This window comes from Meriones unguiculatus, chromosome 15 (genome assembly GCF_030254825.1).
Source record: "Meriones unguiculatus strain TT.TT164.6M chromosome 15, Bangor_MerUng_6.1, whole genome shotgun sequence".
Lineage (NCBI taxonomy): Eukaryota > Metazoa > Chordata > Mammalia > Rodentia > Muridae > Meriones > Meriones unguiculatus.
The window spans coordinates 36,265,391-36,286,731 of record NC_083362.1 but is presented as its reverse complement, the minus strand read 5'-3'; the positions used below and the strand labels follow the sequence as shown (position 1 = coordinate 36,286,731).

The following is a 21,341-nucleotide window of genomic DNA, read 5'->3' as shown; positions in this document are numbered from 1 at the left end:
AAACAAAGAATCGACGCTAACAGATAAAACTGTTCAAGACCTAAAAATGGAAATAGAAACAATCAAAAGAAAAGCACAAACTACAGGAATCCTTCAAATGAAAATGTTTGCACTGCAAAAAGGAAATACAGAGCCAAAGTTCATCCATGGAACAGAGATGGGAGAGAGAGTCTTATGCATTGAAAATACAATAGAAGAAATGGATATATCGACAAAGAAAATGAGAAATCTAAAACTTCTCTGGCACAAAACATCCAAGAACTCTGGCACATTATGAGAAAACAAAAACTACAGATAATAGAAATAGAGGAATGAGAAGAATATTAGTTCAAAGGTCCAGAAAACATTTTCAACAAAATCATAAAAGAAAAATTTTCTAACTCCCAAAAATGACTAGAATGGTAAAAAAAAAAAAAAAACAAAAAAAAAGCATACAAAATATCAAATAGACTGGAAACAAAAAGAAGTTCTTCTTACCACACAATAATCAAACAAATAAAGTATATGAGCTGAAACAAACAAAAATATCAAAAACCAAACCAAACCAAACCAACAAAATTAAAAAAATCATAAACAACAAAAACAAGTACTATATAAAAGCAGACCTATTATAATTATACCTTTGTTCTCAGTGCAGACTTTAAAACCCTAGAGGGCTTGTTCACATATGCTGCAGACTCTAAGAAACTACAGAAGCCAGACCAGATACCTATACCCAGGAATTTTTTTAATCGATTGAAAATGGGTGAAATTAGACATTCCATGATAAAATCAAATGTAAACAATACTTATCTATAAATACAGATATCCACAAGGTGCTTAAAGGAAAAGTCCAAACCTGAAGGTTACCTGTATACATGAAAACACATAAAATAAACAATCTCACATTATCAGCAAAACCAAAAGAAGTGAAGCAAGGCTTTGCACATGTGTGTGTACACACAACCAACCAATAACAACACGCTAGGAATTAATAATAACTTTGCATTGATATCTCTCAATATCCATGACCTCAATTCACCAATAAAAAGGCTAACAGGCTAACAGAATGGATACTTAAAAAGTGTCTATCCTTCTACTACATATGATAAACACAGCTCAACATCAAGGACAGATAATTACTTCAAGGTGAAGAGTTGAAAAAAGACATTCCAAGCAAAAGGACACAAGAGTCAAGCTGGTGTTACCCATTTTAATATCTATCAAAATAGACTTCAGACAAAAATTAATCAGAAAAGATGGGAAAAGACACTGCATTTTCATGAAATAAATAGTTCACAAGATAACATTTCAATTTTTAACACTATGCCCTAAAAAAATGAGGACCCACTATCGTAAAAGAAACACTTCTGTAGCTTAAATCACACATTTACTCTCACACACTGATAGTGGGAGACTTCAGTCTCTCACTCTCACAAATAGACAAGTCCTCAATACAAGAACTAAACAAGTGAGGCTGTGCATTATGGCACATTCCTTTAATTCCAACACTCAGGAGGCAGAGACAAGTGGATATCTTGAGTTCTAGACAAGCCTGGTCTACAGAGTGAGTTCCAGAACAGTCAGGACCACAAAGAGAAACCCTATCTTAAAAAAACAAAACAAACATGCAAAAACTGAACGAAGAAATGCTTCAGTTAAAAGCTGATAAAAACCAAACAAACCCAACAGATATTTACAGAACATTTCACCCCAACACAAAATATACCCTCTTCTCAGCAACTCAGGGAACTTATTTCAAAATTGGTGATATACTTGAACACAGTGCAAGTCTCAACAGATACTAGAAAACTGAAACAACTCCCCGCATCCTATCAAACCACCATGGATTAAAGGTGCACATCATCAACAACAGAAACAAGAGAAAAGCTTAAAAACTCATAGAAACTAAGTTCTCTACTGAATGAATAATAGGTCAAAACCAAAATAAGGAAAGAAATTAAAGACTTTATAGAATCGAATGAAAATTAATACACAACATATCCAAACTCAGGAAACACAATGAAAGTGGTGGTAGAAGGTTCACAGCACTAAGTGCATATATTTTAAAAAACTAGAGAGATCTTACTAGTAACTTCACAGAACACCTGAAAATTCTAGAACAAAAAGAAGTAAACACACCTAAAAGGAGTAGAGAGTAGACAACAAGAAACTACTGAATTGAGGGCTAAACTCAGCACAGTAGAAATAAAGAGAAAAATAAAAAGAATCAATGAAACAGAGTTGATTCTTTGAAGAAAACCAACAAAATAGACAAACCCTTATCCAAACTAACTAAAAGACAGAGAAAAATATGCAAAATTTAAAATTAGAAACAAAATGGAGGACATACCAACAGGCAACAGGGAAATCCTTAGAATCATAAGGACACTCTTTAAAATTCTGTATTTCACCAAACTGGAAAACCTAAAAAATATGGATGATTTTCTTGATAGATACGGCTTACCAAAGTTAAATCAATATCAGATGACCAATTTAAGTACACCTCTAACTGTTGAAGAAGGGTCCTGAACACTCTTTTCAGATGCTGATTTCAATGCCCTGAAGTCTGATTAGCTCCTGGCCATGGGCATTGTTATGAAAATTGAAACATCTCCAAAATCCATGTGATGTGGGGACTGCTCCCCAGTTATCCCCGATTGGATAATAAATATTACTGACAGCCTGTAGCTGGGCAGAGAGAGAAGTGGATGGCAGGTGGGACTTTCTCAGGGGTGGGAGAAGGGAACACTGGAAAGAAGAGAAATAACTTTTTGCCATTAGACATAAGAGGAAATGGATATGACTACAGTCCTGGAAGGTATAGTTAGCCATGTTGCTGGATGGGGATAGGTGGTCGGGTTAACTGGGGTAAGCTAGGTATGAGTCTGTCTAGGTAAGGCCTATGCTTTGAAATATTAAAAGGTATTGGTATCTTTATTTTTAATGGCTGAAGAGTCATATAACAAAATGGCCGTGGGTAGTCCTGGGTGAAAGGAGGGAAAAAGTCAGGCTAGCCAGACAAGAGGCCTGTTGTTTTTATTTGTTTGTTTGTTTTACTTTTTTCAAGAACAAAAGCAGACCATTGCCTCAGGCATGCTAGAGAGTGAGGCCTAAAGCTGCAGATGAAATGGAAAACACCAGAGCAGAAGGTGCTTATATAGTTTCTTTTTACTTGTTGTTATGGAGCCAGTTACAATATGTTGAGTAATGATCACAGTTTTCCATGTTAGGCCCAGGGAGAGCCCAATTTTCAGGAAGCAAGCGAAGGAAACTCGGAGACCAGATTGATGCAAACAGCAAGAGGTTTATTCAAACCAAAGCGCTATGGGGCTGCCCTGCAAACTAGCGAGGAACAGTCCCGAGGGACAAAAGCCGGGTTTTTAAAGAAAAAAGAGCGGGGGAGGACGGGGGCGGGGGAGGGGGTTTACAGGCTTGGCAACACTGGATTGGGTAGGACAGTTGACTTTTAAAATAATTGGTCAATTTTGGGCGTCAATTCCAGTTAGTCCTGACCTGGACATCTGGAGGCCATCTGATCTTTAAGACACGCCCAGAATGTTCTGCTACTTGCAGATTTGGATGCTACTGAGGAGGGGGGAGCAATTAGCACATACCCAGGGCCACAGTCATGTTGCCCCATGCCTGGAATGTCCTGCTATGTGACTCTGGTCAAAAACCAGGGGCTATCTGGGTGGGGAACAGGGACCATCTGGGTCAGTTGCAATTGCAGGCCTGGTTACTCTTTTACAACAGGGTGGGTCCATGGGTCTTTGTCTCAATTTTCCCCCGCTTCCTTATCTCTGCTCATGTCCTTCTGCTTTCTGGAAAAGTACTGCCAGAACTTAGTTTAACATGGGGCCTAAAATTTATAAAGAAACCTGTAAAGTTAGCCTGTTCCCTTCATGTGCACTCTCTAAGAAAAGTTCAAAATAGAGCAGACTTAGGTAGGGAGAGAACTGAGAGGTGGAATGCTAAATTACAAGCAATAAGAATAAAGAAAAGAAAAGGGCTCTTCCAGAGAGAAAAAAGGAAATTGATGACAGCTGAAGCTCTGAGCTCTCTGACTGTAAAATGTTTTGTCAGCTTTTTCTGCAAAGGGCCAGCCAATACATTACAGCAATAATATTGCGCTAAGATAGAAAGGAGTTTAAATAAAGTTAAATACAAGGAAGGACGTTAATTTAAAAGAGAAAAATGGAAGGATAGACATATCTACTTCAATTTTTTAAAAAAGGAGATATATATATATACACACATAACTATCGAGCATGAATGATATTTGGACTCCACATGGGCTTGTTTCGATTTATCAACATGAAAATAGTTATATGTTAAATGGTAATGCTAATAGTATACACCCTCTGGGAGAAAGGACAAAGTAAGGCTGACCTGGAAAAGAATGAGGCTGCTAATATAAATCAGTCTATACTTATAACGACTTCAAACTGCTGGACAAAAGGTATGTTAGTGTTTTGAGGCAGGCTTTATGTTTAGATCAACATGGAATGAAAAGCTTTGGATTCCATCCAAAGTAATAATGATCAGATATGGCAGAGGGAGAGCTGAAGGTCTTGGTTGCAGACAGGAAGAAAGAAACAACAACAACAACAATAAATAAATAAATATACAGCCAGGTGTTGGGTATAGTTTTCCCTTTATATTGGAACAACTCTGAAACTGACTGGCACATGTAAATCTCTCCAGCCAAAACTTCAGGTATGCACGGCCAATAAATCTTTGCTACAAAAGTCCTCAGGACTCATCATGTCATTCTCTCAAATGTCACAAAATGAGATCTATATTGCAATTTTGGTTACAATCCAAACTAGCATATAAGAAAGACAGATGTCCTTCACCTGCTCAGAAAGTAGAAAACCATCTTTTACTGATATGTGCATCCTGAACATTTTATACATTTATGATGACAGAACTGGATATTACTGTGAGAGTTTATATGTTTACAGAACAAGGGGACCAGACACCAATGGAATGGAGATGAGCATTCACAATATTCATCCTCTAAGATGCTGACACACTGAGATGTATTTATTCCATTATCCTGTCTACAAACCCCAGATGTCCTCAGTTCACCCAGCCTCACAGACTGAGGACTTCACTTAAGCCTAAACTCTCACAGCACCAAGACACTGGACAACAAATATTAGTTAACTTTTTTCAGAATTAACTGTTTTTCCACTTTTTTTTGCCCCCTCCCCAAAAGAACCCTATGCCCCATGATAGACAGACAGACAGACAGACAGACAGACAGACTGATAATATAAAGATAGTTTTAAAAAACCTCAGAGATCTACAGAATATGGCATTTAAAGAAGTCTTTGTTAATTTAAAGCTTTTTTTGGCTTGAGACATGTCATCTGGCAGCACCCATTCAACTACCCATTCAACTTGGAAAAAGCTGATGAACATCAAAAATATACCAATTATGAGATGGCTTCTACTGGGCAAAGAAAATGCCCTATTCCCTCTGCAGACAGAATGCTGTCTGAAGTAGGCTAAACTTGGATGCAGGCAAAGTTGACTGCTCAACACTGCCAAGACTAAGTAAGCATATTTCCTGCTACACAAATATATCTGTCAAATATACGTGGCCAGAAGGCTGAAGAAGATGCTCCAACATTATGAAAATGTGTTGGGTGACTGACCAGGCAGTAAGCTGTCTCACTCATCTCAATAGTTTTGGAATCTGCTTGCTCAACACTTTCTGCACACTCGGGTAATTTTATTTCTTCTCAAGTCTCTAATGCGGTTGAAGACTAACAGAAATAGTCTTACAATAAAACTTAAGTTGTTTAGGATTTTAAAACATGTTTTAGGTATAAGAAGATGTTTTAAGGATGGTAAATGCAAGTTTTATGAAGGTTGGAAGAAGTTGTAAACAGATGTTTTAGGTTGGTGATGCAAGTTAGGATAGAAATTGAGTTAGACACAAAATTCTGAACTCAGAAAGATAGAATAGATAGCAGAGTTCTTTCTCCAACAATTTCCAAATACAAATGGACTGAATTTCATTCATAGTTCTTTAATTGTTCTTATGGTATATAGTTTTTTGTTATAAGAAAAGAGCCTTTTATTGGACTAAAGGGAGAGATGTTGGGAAAGGATCTTGTGTACTGTTTTTCAATGCTGATTTCAATGTCCTTAGATCTGGCATTGTTATAAAAGCTAAACTACCTCCTGTATCCATGTGATGGGAGGAATGCTCCCCAATTATCCCTGATTGAATAATAAATATTGCTGCTAGCCTGTAGCACGACACACAGAGAGAAGTGGAAGGTGGAACTTCTAGGGGATTGAGGGGTGGAGAAAGAAACCCTAGGAAGAAGAAAGAAGAAGGCATTTTGCCAGGAGACATGAAAGGAGATGCACTTCACTACAGACATGAAAGGTATAGCTAGCTACATGGCTAGATGGGGCTAGGTGGTCGGGTTAACTTTTAGTTGATGGTCTGTCAAGCTAAGGCCTAAGCTTTGAAATAGTAAAAGGTCTTATTGTCTTTATTTTTATGTCTGGAGGGCCTCCTAGGGTCTTATAACATATAACCCCTAGTGAAACAGAATAATTCATTAAGACTCACAACTGAAAACACCCAGGCCTGGAAGGGTTTAGTGCAGAATTCTACTTTCAAAGAAGACGTAATGCCAATGCTGCTCAAAGTATTCTACTCCTATTCGACAGACACTGGAACATGTTTGATTTCTCTCAACTGAAGAATGGATGAAGAAAACATGGTACATTTACACAATGAGCTGTTAAAATACAACATCATGAAATTACATGAAAATGGATGCAACTAGAAAAAAAGTCGTAAGTGAGGTAACCAAGACCCAAAACCAAACATATGATATGCATTCACTTATAAGTGGTTATTAGCTTTTAGGTAAATGATAATCGAGTTAGAATTCAAAGACCCGGAGAGGATAGGTAAAGAGAAGAGCTGTGGGGGATGGGGGAGCATGGATCTCCCTGGATATTGAAAATAAAAGAGTCTGGGGGTGAATGTGGACAGGAGAGGGAGAGAGCAGTTGGCTGGGATGGAAGCGGAGAGGGCACTGCAGGAAGCTCAGCTGGAATTAGGGGGTTTGGGGTCAGTGCAGAAACCTAGTGTGCGGGTAACTTCCTGGAATCTCTGAGGGGACCTTGGCGAGGACTCCTCGAAATGGAGATACAGAGGCTGACCTGGCCATCCTTTGGCAGCAGGGCCACACTGCTGAGGACAGCGCCCATGTAGCTCACTGAACGTAGAGAGGTCGAGCAGGTGCAGGCTTGGTGACTTCACCCCTATGGTCTAGTCTCTTGGGGGCAAGAAGGTACTCTACTGGCAACAGAAAGAAAAATCTGGTTAACAACTGAGCTAAAAACCCTGCACCTAGAATCTGTCCTGCCTGCGAGGTGGGCAGGGGCATTTTGGCACCGCGCTTCTTTGAGTGGCCAATCAACGCTCAGTTTAACTTGAGGCCCAGACCATGAGCGGGAGCACGTGCTCCACCCTGCCTCAGTGGCTAGGGACCTCACAGAGACTTACGTGGCAAGCATGGTTTGTACACGGGTTTATACCAGGTCCACTTGATATGCTATGGGCCGTCAGCTTGGGGGTTTGCGGGACTCCTAACAGAAGGGGCACATGTAGTTCTGACTCTCTCGCCTTCTCTGGAAACACTTTTCCTCCTACAGAACTACCTTGTATGAGGTCTGTTGCCTTGTCTTTTTGTATCTGGCTTGGCTGCCCTCTCTTGGAGGCCTGCTCTTTTCTGAAGAGGAAACATAGAAAGGGGAGTGGATCTAGGGAGGAGAGGGGGTAGGCTGGGCTTAGGAGGGGTGGACGGAGGGGAAATCTGTCAGGGACCACCTGTAGGAACTCACCGACTTACCTCAACTTGCCCGTTCCCTTACCTGCGGTAAACATACTGCTTGGAGATGCCCGTTCCCTTACCTGCGGTAAACATACTGCTTGGAGATGTCAGGGACCACCTATGGAAACTCACCAACCTGCCTCAACTTGCCCGTTTCCTTACCTGCAGAAAACATACTGCTTGGCAGCAGCAGAGATGTGCTCACAGAACCGTGGCTTATCACAAGATGTTTCAGGCCCCTGGCCGAGAAGAATCTTTAACTGTTCACCCACCCTACTTCCTCATCCTGAACCCTTTATAAAAGCTGATTCTGCTCAGTAAAGTTAGTCCTTGACAAGCACCTGTCTGCTTGGACTCGTTCTTTTCTCTCGCCCATCTTTTTACAGGCTCGGATTCTCTTCTATCCCCCGAATAACAAGCTCCGCTGGCCAGGGCAGAAATCATGGTCAGAATATAACTGTAGGAAAGAAGACTCTATTTCAATTTTAAAAAAGATTAATTCAATTTTTTCCCTGAATGAAAATTCAAAGAGTGGAAGCGATAATGAACAAAGAGAGGCGAAATAGTGAAGACAGGGAAAGCATGATTTTGACAGATACAGTTCTCATTCTGTGGGTGCTGAGGGTCAGTATCACACAGGAGTTTCTGACAAGCTCATTCTTGGGCCCTGTGAAATCAGAAGCTTTGCTCTTAGCAATGTGAAATATATGTTATGCAGAAAATAAATACAGGGCATTTTTTAGCTTCACTGGTTTGGATTGTTTAATTATAGAGGTTCCTGCTCCTTTAATTCCAAAAGAGTATTCTTGCTTCTCTTTAAGGCAAACCAATGTCTGAATAACTATTCAAATAATAGAAATACACATGTAATGTTATACAGTACAATAATTATATAAGACATTAAACCTATGCAAACTGATATAAAAAATTGAATGTTTAAACACATTCTCCAAAAATAAGTGTTACCATCTAAGATTACCATGTAATTTGATCAGAAAGTGATGTGTCATTTGTCTAAGACTAATATGTTTTTGTTGAACTATAATTTATTGTCATTATTTAAATTCAAACAAAACAACTCAGTCTGTTTCTTAAACCCATTTTACTTTTTCATGCAGAATGACTTATTGGGAGAAAGCGCTCAGACCTTCCAAATACAGCAACTTTCTACATTTTTACAGGGTATTTATTATAGTAGTACATCTGCTTCTCATCTCCATAGCACCTCTGGCTACAAGGAGGTTAATATGTAATTTTTCCTCTCTATAACTAACTAAAAAAAGTTAGAAAAACCCTTTGAAGGTGATTGCTTCAGCTAGATTCTGTGTTCTTTCTGCCTATCATTTTATACTGCTACCTGTAATATAGCCAAGATGGCTGAAGATCTTACATCCATCTGACAAAGGGGAGTGCATTAAAGATCAAAATCAGATGAGAGAGAGAAGTGGGTTGATTGATACTGCCTACGCTGTAATTACGTGCTGTTTCACGACCATGACAATGGTCGGTGTGTAATCCTTTAACCTCTGCTATTGTCTTCGTTCATTTACTGCAATGTCCTCATAAGGCACTCAGCTTGTCCTCAACAAATGAGCATTTAGGTTATTTTATGATTTAGGCCACCATAAATACAATTACAATGAGCATGAGAATGCTGACTCTAAAATCAATTTCAAGCGCATGGTAAACATACTGATTGCTGGGATCTAGAGCAATTTTGTCATTTTAAGAAAACTCGGTATTCTGTAGACACACATAAGCAGACATAAGGAGGATGTATGGAGAACACAGTTTACTGTGTGGTTTGTGGTAACAGGGTTGTGTGGGTGCGTGTAATATGTCCAAATGTATAACACATACATTAAATGTGTGCAATTTTATCTCAACTATAACAATGCAGCATGGTTTTATCTAGTTTTAGCTGTTATCTGTGGAAAATCCCAACATATTGAGAGTTTATTTTGCAAGCTAATACACGATCATGTATTACATTCAGATTCATTGTTCAATTCTGAACCATGTTTAATTTTCACTTTTTATCAGTTAAATCATACATAGTAGGATAGCTTTTATGTGACAATAACAATGTATTCTCTGTCACTAAAGTGTATGCAGAAGTCCACTTTCTATGGCTTTGTGCAAGTTTCACATCAGTTTCAGTTTTACACACCATTAAAATGATGTAGTGTAAAAGGAACTTTTATTCTCTTGGGGTAATTGTTGTCTTGGAGGCTTTTTGCCTACATCAGCTAACCTAGGCCCAGTCCTGGAAGCTTCTAGCCTCTGAACAAACTAACCCAGGCATAGAATGTTTTCAGCCTCTGAGACTTACAGCTGAATAAGCTCACTTTTTCTGGTTCTTTCTGAACTTTAGGCTGGCTGGATCAACTCAGGTCTCCTGGCTCAAACTCCTCTCCCAGTTGACTTATTCAATCTGGCTTCTTCTTGGCCTCTGAATTGCTATGCTTGGCCGCAAACTAACTCCAACAATCTTTTATAATCTCCTGGCTCCTTCTCATTCCCTGGGTGGTTCTGCTTAGCTTGTTCTCTCATTCAACCTCTCTCTGTAAAACTCTACAAGCAAAAACTGACTATTCTCCCCAACATTGTCCCTTAAGTAGTTTCCCTTTCCTCTCTCTCATCTCTCCTGAGAGGTAGGTGTTTCCTATTCTGCCAAAGTCTTTCTCTGATTTGCCAGTGTTTCTGCCACTCAATTAAAATTTACTTTCAAACATAAATGCTTCCTTCTACAAACTAACTTTACAGTCATTGTTTAGAATTGAAGGCCTGTATCAGCACACCTGGACCTAAGCTTTTCTTTACATGAAACTTGCTCCACACCAGGCTTGCCATGAACATCTGCTTGCCTCTGTCTTTGGATTAAATTTCTGTTTGTATTGCAGCTGAATCAAACAGAACTAGAAGGCCCCTGGATGTGATCTCTTACCAGAGTACCCATCTTCTGAATTAGCATTCCTTACAATTTCCCCCTTTCTGTTTAAGCTAAAATTGTACAAAGTTTAACTTTTACAATAAAAATAATCATCAGTCCAACAAATGTAGCAGTCCAAGTGTCCTTATGCCGATCCACTCAGCCATTGATGTGATGACCATCCATAATTGCACTCCTGATCATCTGTCTGTCCTTCAGCAAGAGTCCATTTCAGCATTAAGGTTTCCAGTATTCCAGTCTGATGACCTGTTTATCCCTGTACAGCTGGTTTACTAAGCTGTCTCCATGCAGAGGGGATATGCTTTCATTTTCTGCATTGCTATCTTTCTGTGTCATTTCCTTGTGCATTTGGAAGCTTTTCTCTCTCTCTCTCTCTCTCTCTCTCTCTCTCTCACTTTGATTTTTTGACACAGGGTTTTTCAGTCTAGCCTTGGCTGTCCTGGACTTTCTTTGTAGACTAGTCTATCCTGGAATCCACTGTCTCTGCCTCCCAAGTTCTTGATGGCATGTGCCACCAAGCCCAGATCACAAGTCAGTGTCTTGTAGCTAATCTTATTCCCCCTTTCTTTTTATCAAGGTACAATTATATCTTCATGAATCCACAGATCAAGTAGACATTTAGGCACTCTTATTTCATGTGGGGCTCCACGCCAGTGAGCTGGGCTTCTTACCCGTTTAAGGTTTGAGAAGACGTTGAGATCCTTTTGGACCCAAGACCTCTAACTATTTTCTTTACTGGATATAACCGTGGGTTTTGCAAGAGCTCCAGCTAGAGCTCCAGCTATCCTGAAGGAAACTTTGAAGGGAACCAGCTACCAGATGGTTTCATTAGTCTTCCAACCCTATACCCAGGTAGGATGACTTATTTGCAAGTCATGACTGCTACAGGTTTCTATTAGAATTACCTCTGGCTTCCATCCACTTCCACTACTCCAAATTTGTGGATCTGAACATGACTCCCTTTTGATTGGCCGAGGACAAACAGAGGCCATCACCTGTCCCTTAGGATCTGAGCTCACCCATCTCTCAGGAGCAACTATTCGTATTCCAGATGGATTGCACAGATCGAGAAGGTCTTCTGATGTGATCTCTTGCCATAGCAGTCATGTTCTGAGTTAAAATTCCTCTGCAAGGTAGTTTAAAAAAAAGATGATGGATATGTTCAACTTACAACATAAATTCAATACAACCCAAAGAAAATTCCTCAGAATTTATAACAGGAAAGCTGATTCCAAGGCTATATGCCATGGAGGAAAAAAACCTCTTAATTCTCAATAGGATTATGAAGAAATACTATACATATTGGTACAATGTGACTTCTATTTTTACCAAAAAGCTACAACAATCAAAATATGTGCATATTTGTGAAAGAATGAGGGGATGGAGAGAAAAAGCCAATATCATAATCCGAAAAATATACTCAAGTATTCCTCAAAAAAGCTAAGAAAACACCACCAGGAAATACGTGAACTTCATCAATGTTCCCTTTAATTGTACGGATATACAAATTAAATAAACAAAGACTTCACAACTCCTACAAATATAACTCACAGTGACACTAAATTGTTATATTTCTGACTCTCCAACTACTACTGAACTCTCTTCCAAACAGAGAGGCCCCATGCTTGAGAGGACTCTTTGGAAATGGTGATCAGAAAGGTGGGCTCTGGCTTTGGAGGCACTCATGGCCCCTTTTGATTTCAGCCAAACCCAGCCCCACTAAAGCCCACACACAAAATAATGCTGAAGAATAATTTAATGTCTGCTTCCTGCCACATAGATTATGTCACAAGATGTGGAATCTGTCCTATCTATACACCCAACACCATGAACACCTAGGGAACCACTGGACCTCAGGAACTCCTTTTGTACCCTGGAATTGAATTTCCCTCAATCATGTCATTGTGGCTGTGGTAGTGAAAAGGTCAAAAGGCTCTAATTAAGTATTGCTAAAGGATGATTCCCATCACCTTCTTTCTATCAGTTTCTAAACTCTATAAAATTTGTCACATAAAACTGAGTATGGTAGGCAGGGTTCAGAACTTTTAGAAACCACACCTTCAGTTTTCCAATCTGTCTTCCTACTGCACACCATGTGCAATGCTATGTGTGCACTGGAAAGTGGCAGTACAAGCACGGCCGCTTTCCATTGCCAGGGCTATAGAGCCTCTCCCTCCCCAGGGCATCCACACTTAGGGAGAGTCACCACATACACCAATATAACCAGAGTCTTACCCACAGTATGACTCTGTCCCAGCATATCAGATGCTACGAACTCAGCAGACCTGTTCCTCCTGGTCTGGGGACAGTGGCTCATCACATGGGATGGCTTGTCATTTCCCTCACAGCTCCCTACAGCTTCATCACAGGAGAATCCTGGAAAGAACCTTCAAGCTACTTCCCACTGATGCTCCTAGTTGCTAGGTCTGCCTGGAGCCCCTCATTTGCTCAGACAACTCACCTAGGCATCAAGAGAGTAGCAGATCCTCTACTTGTGGATCAGAGATCAAGTGACTCAGATTGCTGAGGCCTTCCAGCCCTGCCCTTACACCCAAGGGGCAGACAGAGCCCAAGTCTGGGAAATGTGTATTTTCCAAGAATTTTCCAGTGTCCCAGAGCACTTCCTGTTCCTCTTCCAAGGCTCAGGGTCCTTTGTTTGTACATCCCATTACACACTCAAAGTCCAGGGCAGCCATCGCTACCTCATAGCTGTGAAGTCCTGTGGCCATACTTCAGTCAAATTCAAACAATAACAACAATTAAAGCAAAATGTGAACATAAATTTGAAAGCAAGAAGAGGTAAGTGGGAGGTGAATGAAAAGGACATGGCTTCTCCTAAGTATGGTGGAGTACACAGTTTCTCATAGATAAAAGAGAGAGCATAGCCAGAGGCTATGGGATAGCCCAGAGTGGACATGAACCTAAGCCATGTGAGGAGAGGGGGAGGGGAGAGGGGAAAAGGGACAGGAAAGAGACAAACAGGAATAAGAATGTTGAAATGATTTGATTATAATCTCAAAAATTATTTTGAAATGTTGAAATAGTCTTTACAGTCCAGTAATTTTCAGGGACTAAACATACATATTAGAGCAGACCAAGTATTACTCATACCTTTTTTCTCAGGTTGTGAATTTTCAGGCAGGAAAAAGAACATTCCTGTTAGGCATATGGGTGAACTAGTGGAGCTACAGAAATTTGGTTTCTGGAAATAAGTTTAGTTCCTAATCCAGGTTCTTGATTGCATTGGTCTGTTTGGACTTTCACTGATCATCTAAAACTGATTACCTCACTACTCACTGCTAAGGCCAAATACTGTCAAAGCAGGAAAGATCTCACTTTTCTTCCTCCCCCTCTCTTTTTATGCTGTGACTACATCAGCTTCAAAATTGGTCAGTGAACTCTCAGTTCTTACACAGGTCCCTCTCTATTTATAATTCCCAAAAATATCCAGGAAGGTTAGAGGATACTCATCCATTCTCCTTTCCTTCTCACTGAGCAGTCAAGGCCCAGCCTAAAAGGACTTGCAGTGCTGTTCTCAGGGCACTGGACAGCAGGGCAGGATTAGATGTTCAAAGCAAGTCTTAACTACACAGCATGAAGAAAGGCTGAGCTACAGTAGACGTCACTCTAAACAGAAACAAGTATAAAAGCACTTTTAAAAAAAGGACTGAAATTCTTTTTTTGTTTTGTTTTGTTTTGTTTTTTGAGACAAGGTTTCTCTATGTAGCCTTAGCTATCCTGGACTCGCTCTGTAGACCAGGCTGGCTTCAAACTCACAGAGATCTGCCTGTCTCTGCCTCCCGAGTGTTGGGATTACAAGTGTGCACCAATGCACCAGGCTAAAGAATGAAATTCTTAATGACTGGGAAATACTGGAGAACAGAAACAAATAGGAGATTAGAGCAATGATGCAGAAAGAAAATGGAATGTAAAAAAGAATAACAACAATTGACTTTTTAAAAATATAAACACAGTTGAAAAAAAACATACAGCTATACTGACTTTGAAAAAGAGCAGCCCTTCCCTGGTAGAGGAAATGACATTAAAAAGATTCTGTTTGACTTTGCACATATGTACAATGTTAGCTACTGAGATTTATACCTGACACACACAGCTATAGCCAATAGTCTGTAACTCAAATTTCTGAGCAGTCTTGAATGTATCCATGAAGACAGTACATTATCTGCAAAGGACAACTCCTTAATTGGAAATTCAATATTCACTTGCTCAAACTAATCTACCCAAATTGTATACCCACTAATCTGGTCTGTTTTCATTTACATGCATGAATGAATACATACTGGGAAATTATAAAATCACTCACCCTGCCTGAATCAGGTACTTCTTCATAACGGTGACCCTGCAGGTAACTCCTTTCAACTTTTGTCTGTGATCTAGCTATTGCCTGTCCTGATTCAACCTGCAGTGTACACAGTAAATTGTTCCTCCAGTTCTGGTCTGAAAACAGAAGCCATGCTCCACATGCAAATCCTTTTTTCTGTTACTGCAATGGCTAGATAACTACATGACTCAAATGGGTAATTTTAAAAGTCTGTTGTAGTACATCCCTATAACTAAAGAATTTAGTAAGTTTAATCAAGAGGAAAGAAAGTAAGGTCTCAGAAACATTTTTCTAAAACTATGAAGACATAGCTATACTAGAATTAATGTGATTTCCCAGGAAGAAATTAAAAGAATTGAATTAAAATTAAGAAAAATGTCTTAATGACAGCATGCATTCAGCTCTGGCTAATGCTTAAAGAGGAGCCAGCCTAGAACAGATTTTGCATGCCATGTATTCTGTTACCCTTAACTCTCTTTAAGGTTAAGGCCACAGCTTATGTTTTAAACAATTTAAATATAGACTGGAGAAAAGTCTAGCCACTTAAGCAGATGGGAGATTTACACAGCAAAGGTATTTGTAGAATTATTTCTTTACACCAGTTCCCTCAAACATCAGGTCATTCTTCAGTGATGGGATCCTAACTGGAAGGTCCCAGAGGATGAAAAAGATATGAAAAGTAGAAGGTAGAGAGTATAAAAGCTGGGGTGGGGAGGTCTTGCACAAGCTATATATTATGCCAAGTAAGCTTCTTAAGAAGAATAGCATCTTGAATACTACTGCTAGGGGGTAAATGGAAAGAAATGGGAGACTTCTATGAAATCAGCAGAAACTATCATACAATGGGACGAATTCAGAAGGAGTCTAATAAAACAATGCCACACAAGGGGAACACAGGGTATTTCAATAACATTATTTAACAAGCCTACAGTGGACTTTCCACAAGATTTGGGTTCTCAGGATCTGAAGCAACCCTGCTCCAGAGGCCCTGGCCCAAGACCATTACCATCTCTCCAAAGCATACCCTGGTATTACAGAAGGAGCTCTATTTTATTCTCAATACATCAGGGCCTTAGTGAAAGCTCACAAGGCCTAGTCCCCAGACTGTTAGTGGCTCAGCCAAACATGTTCCTGGTTTTGAGAAATAATGCTTCATTTTCCTTACATAAGGGCCTTGTGGAAAGCCTTACTTGTTCAGGCCAGCCCTTGACACAACAGTGTTTTCCTTTTCAAGGAGTTGTCACCCAATGTGGTCTTACCTGTGTGACAGAACTATGCTTTTCTCAAGAAGAAAACTGGACCTTTATGGAACACCAGGCTTAAATGATGGTTGTAACCCTGTAATGTCCCCTGAACAGCTTCTAGAGGCCTGTTCCTTGATATGGGATTGGGCCTAGCGGCTACTTCAGGAGATTCTCTTTGTCATAGTTTGGAGCAAAATGGTTTATGGACAGTTCTGCTGAACAAACATGTGTATCCTAGCATCCTAATCTCTAACAGGCCTGGTTAGCCTACTACTTATCTGTGGGAGGCTTTAGAGGCAGTCACCCCTCAGCTAAATTCTATTTGGTGTCACTTACTATTTCCTAAGCATTGGTAAATCCTTTACATCACCAATTCTACTCTTCTGCATCACAGTTTAATACTGGAGTGCTACCCAACACATGAGATGCCTTTTCATCCTCCACAAAATTAGCTACAAATGGATCTAACACCTGAATGTTAAATGGTAAGGCAGGACTTGTCGACGACACTAGAAAAACCAGGGCTTCTTCTAGTTTGGCATCTAGCCAAGGATGTTTCTACACACAATCCCTACACCAAGTGTTTTGTGCACATGCAGCCCCATAGTGAAGTTATTCAGAGACCACTCCAGGATGCAGGGAGGGACAAGAAACCTCACATGTGACCACTGCTTTGCACCCAACCAGAGGGAGGATCCTCCACTCCAGCTGCTCAGCCACCTGCTCCTCCCATGTGAGCAGTGACCCTGAGCTCACCATGTTGCAACTTTGGAGCTTGTGTAAGCTCCCCTCACAGCACCGAGCTGCAACACTCAAAGCACGTCACAGGAAACCATTCAAGCCTGCTCAGCAACAGAACTGAACCAGCAGCATGGAGCTGGAAAGAACCCTCCTCCTTTTCTGACTGGCAGTCTGTCTGGGGGCCCTGACTGGCCACAGAGTTTTGAGAGCCAAAACTAACCTATACTTCGTGTGCTAAAGGGACACAGTATAGTGGTTTCTGGCCCAGGCTTCCAGCCCAGGCCCAGACCTTTCCCAGATCTGCAGAGTCTTGCATTTCAGTAGCACGTGTGCCTGTGCTCAAGTACCCTACCCATCTGTCTTCCCACATAAGCCCAGGGAGGACTCCCCATTCAAGCTCCTGCTGCCCAGATCCCTCTCCTCCTTGTGGGCAGTGACCCTGCACTCACCATGTCCAGACACCCCATTCAAGCTCCTGCTGCCCAGCTCCCTCTCCTCCTTGTGGGCAGTGACCCTGCACTCACCATGTCCAGACTCCCCATTCAAGCTCCTGCTGCCCAGCTCCCTCTCCTCCTTGTGGGCAGTGACCCTGCACTCACCATGTCCAGACTCCCCATTCAAGCTCCTGCTGCCCAGCTCCCTCTCCTCCTTGTGGGCAGTGACCCTGCACTCACCATGTCCAGACACCCCATTCAAGCTCCTGCTGCCCCGCTCCCTCTCCTCCTTGTGGGCAGTGACCCTGCACTCACCATGTCCAGACTCCCCATTCAAGCTCCTGCTGCCCAGCTCCCTCTCCTCCTTGTGGGCAGTGACCCTGCACTCACCATGTCCAGACACCCCATTCAAGCTCCTGCTGCCCAGCTCCCTCTCCTCCTTGTGGGCAGTGACCCTGCACTCACCATGTCCAGACTCCCCATTCAAGCTCCTGCTGCCCAGCTCCCTCTCCTCCTTGTGGGCAGTGACCCTGCACTCGCCATGTCCAGACTTCGGAGCTTGCCTCCTTCCAGCAGCAGCGCTCAGAGCACACCACATGGAACCATTCAGACTTGCTCAGCTACTGAGCTGAACCAGCAGCATGGCACCCAGATAAGCACGCCTCCTCTTCTGATTGGCAGGTCCATTTGGAAGCCCTGATTGGCCAGTGAATTTTGAGTGACTGTCTTCCATCCTGCCTGGGGGAGGACCCACAATCTCTGCTCCCACCAATCAGAGTCCTGCTCTTCCCCATTGTGGGAAGTGACCCTGTGCTGACCAAGTCCAGAGCTAGGAGCTTGCCAGGGTTCTCTTTACAGCACTCAGTAGGCACTTCTACCTCCTGTAATCAACCTTGGATAACCCATTACTCAACTTGCAGTGGAGTTATCAATCTGTCCCACAGGTGGAAGGGTACCCAGAATATTAACAATTTAAAAAAGATTATAGAAAACAAGATTTTTGTTTTGTGGCCTCATGCTGTGTTCAGGTAAACTGCAGCTACTTTTCATCTGGTAGGTAAGAGACGTCCTGGGACAAAAGCAAGAAACAGATGACAAGCACTAGGGAACACATTGTTAGTCAGCACATTTTCCTCATGCGGAGGTGAGAAAGAAAAAGCACACACTGCTGCATTAGTAAAAGTACGCCAGATACACAGAATTGAGAGAATTCATCTCTCTATGTGTGTAGAAAGTGGAATTACTAGAATAGCTCGCAGGCTGTGGGCCAACGAGTCCAACAATGGCCGTCTACCAATGGATACAGTAGTGGTTCAGTCCATGTGGCTGGATGTCTCAGGTGCTCTTCAGTATATACCAGAATGTCAAAGAAGTAGGATCTACTGCCAGAAAACAACAACAAAAGAAACAATGTACTTGCTAGCCAGTGGTAGGGCAAGCAGACAAAGAGAAAGAGCTATCATCTTCAATGTCCTTTATCTTTGCAGGCTGCCACCAGAAGCCATGTCCTAAGATTAAAGGTGGATCTAATCACCTTAAAAGATCAATATTAGGGGGACAAGATGGTGGCGCCAGGAGAACACTGTGTCTGAGGAGCAGGACAACATTTTCCGTACAGTGACCAAGAGATTGAACTCTGGACCCTAAAAGAACAGCGATCGTATTTCCCAGGTGAAAGGAAACCCCCACACTGTGGGAATCAGTCGGGTCCACTCTCAGGTCACCCAGCCAGAACCCGGTAGAGATCCCGGGTCGCGCATGCCTGTGTGTCCTGATCACCTTCCCTGGCTGAATGGTGGACACAAAAACACCAGAGACTGGGAGTCCCAGTCGCGAGAAAAACCCATGGGGAGGGAAGGCAATGGGACTGGCCACAGGTCACCCAGTCTTTACCTGGAAAAGGTCTCATAGACTGGTTGGTATGAGCCGCCATCACTGAACTGGGCTCAAGCACTGAGAGAGACTGCGTGCCCAGCTCTCCAGCACAGAGCTGTGTGCCCCAGTGCAGCAGAGACTGGGAGTCCCTGTCAGGAGAGGGCCCACAGGGAAGGAAGGAAACAGTCCTGACTTGGGTCACTTAGGCTTTGCCTGGGGAAGATCTAGCAGACTGGCTGGTATGAGCTGCCATCACTGAACTGGGCTCAAGCAGCAAGCATGGAGAGTTGTTGCATGCCCAGCTCTCCAGCACAGACAGAGCTGGGCACCCCATGGCAACAGACACTGGGAGTCCCTGTCAGGAGTAAACCCCACAGGGAAGGAAACGGGGACCCGAATTAGGTCATACAGTATATCCCTAGAAAAGGTCCCACAGACTAGCAGGCAGGCACATGCACCACCAGCCCAGAGACCAGCATTGTACCAACTATTCCTCACAGACAGAACTGTGCGCCCCAGGACACCAGAAACTTGGAGCCACTGTTGGGAGAAATCCTCACAGGGAACAAAGCAAAGGGAATGGACTTAGGCTACCCAGGATATCCCCAGAAAAGGTCCCGCAGACTGGCCCAACCCAGGGACCTGCTGTGCACCAGATAGCCTGCTGTTACCAGGAAAGCAGTACTCACCCGCCACAGAATACCGCTTGGGTACTGGGGCACAGAGCCCCAACCTCATACCTACAAAAGCCCGAGATCAACCCCCAGATACTGCTCCAAGAGGCAACCAGTTATCCCTAACAAAACTGACCAAACCAAGGGACACACAGGTTACAGCAGCAGCTCACTAAATTTACAGCAAGAAAAGCAGAAGCAGGGCAGCTGTCTCCAGGACTTCTTTGGGTGAGAGGAGAGCCCTCTCCACTAACAAGGACCACAGTTACTACTCAGGTCTCTGTGCCTGAGGTGAGCTGTGGCAACTCCTGAAAAATACCAGCTATACGGTGACTATACCCAAAAAGCTGAGGAGGCTACCTTCAGGAAAAACCATCTTCCTGCCAAGGGGATTCTCTCCACCATAGGATTCCAGGAACCACCAGAAACTAACTCCAAACACCTAAGATAGCCCAATGGGTAGAGGCCAGCGTAAAAACTCAACCAACAAGAGACAGAGCAATATGGCATCTCCAGAACCCAGTTATCCAGGGGCAAGTCACCCTGGACACCCCAGCATAATGGAAATTCAAGAAGATGACCTAACATCTATGCTCATGAAGAGGATCACAGAGGAAACAAATAAAATGCGTAAAGACCCAGAGGAAGATAAACTCAAACAGATTATGGCCAATCAGACAGAAATAGAGGAAGATAAAAACAAACAGATTATGGCCATCTGTAAAGAAATAGAAGAAGATAAAGAAAAACAGATTATGGCCATCCATGAAGAAATACAGGAAGTTGCAGCCAAACAGTTTGTGGCCTTTAGAGAGAAAATACTTAAATAACTGAAAGAAATAAAAGAAACAGAGGATTGAAACAAACAGCTGAAGGAATTGAAGGAAAAACAGGAAAATATAGTCAGAGAGATGAAGGAAATCAACAAAATGGCTCAAGACCTGAAGATAGAATTGGAACAATTAAAGGAAACACAAATGGAGGAAATTGTGGAGAGAAAGAACTCAGGGAAGAAAACAGGAACTACAGACATAAACATAACCAATAGACTACAATAGATGGAAGAAAGAATCTCAGGTGTGGAAGACACAATAGAAGAAATAGATGTATCTGTCAAAGAAAATGTTAAATCTAAAAAATTCCTGACACAGACCATCCAAGAAATCCAAGACAACATAAAAAGACAAAACCTAAGAATAATAGGAATAGAGGAAAAAGAAGGTTC

General features: G+C 41.9%; 1 protein-coding gene across 1 annotated transcript in view; it reads right to left on the bottom strand.

Annotated features, from left to right (window-relative positions):
• Positions 1-18,165, bottom strand: part of LOC132647944 (uncharacterized) — a 54,891-nt gene extending 36,726 nt beyond the window's left edge. Inside the window, exon 1 of the mRNA XM_060367832.1 lies at positions 17,658-18,165. Within this exon, the coding sequence (XP_060223815.1) occupies positions 17,658-18,165 (508 nt within the window). The remainder of the gene's footprint in view (positions 1-17,657) is intronic.
• Between the last annotated feature and the right edge of the window lie 3,176 nt (positions 18,166-21,341).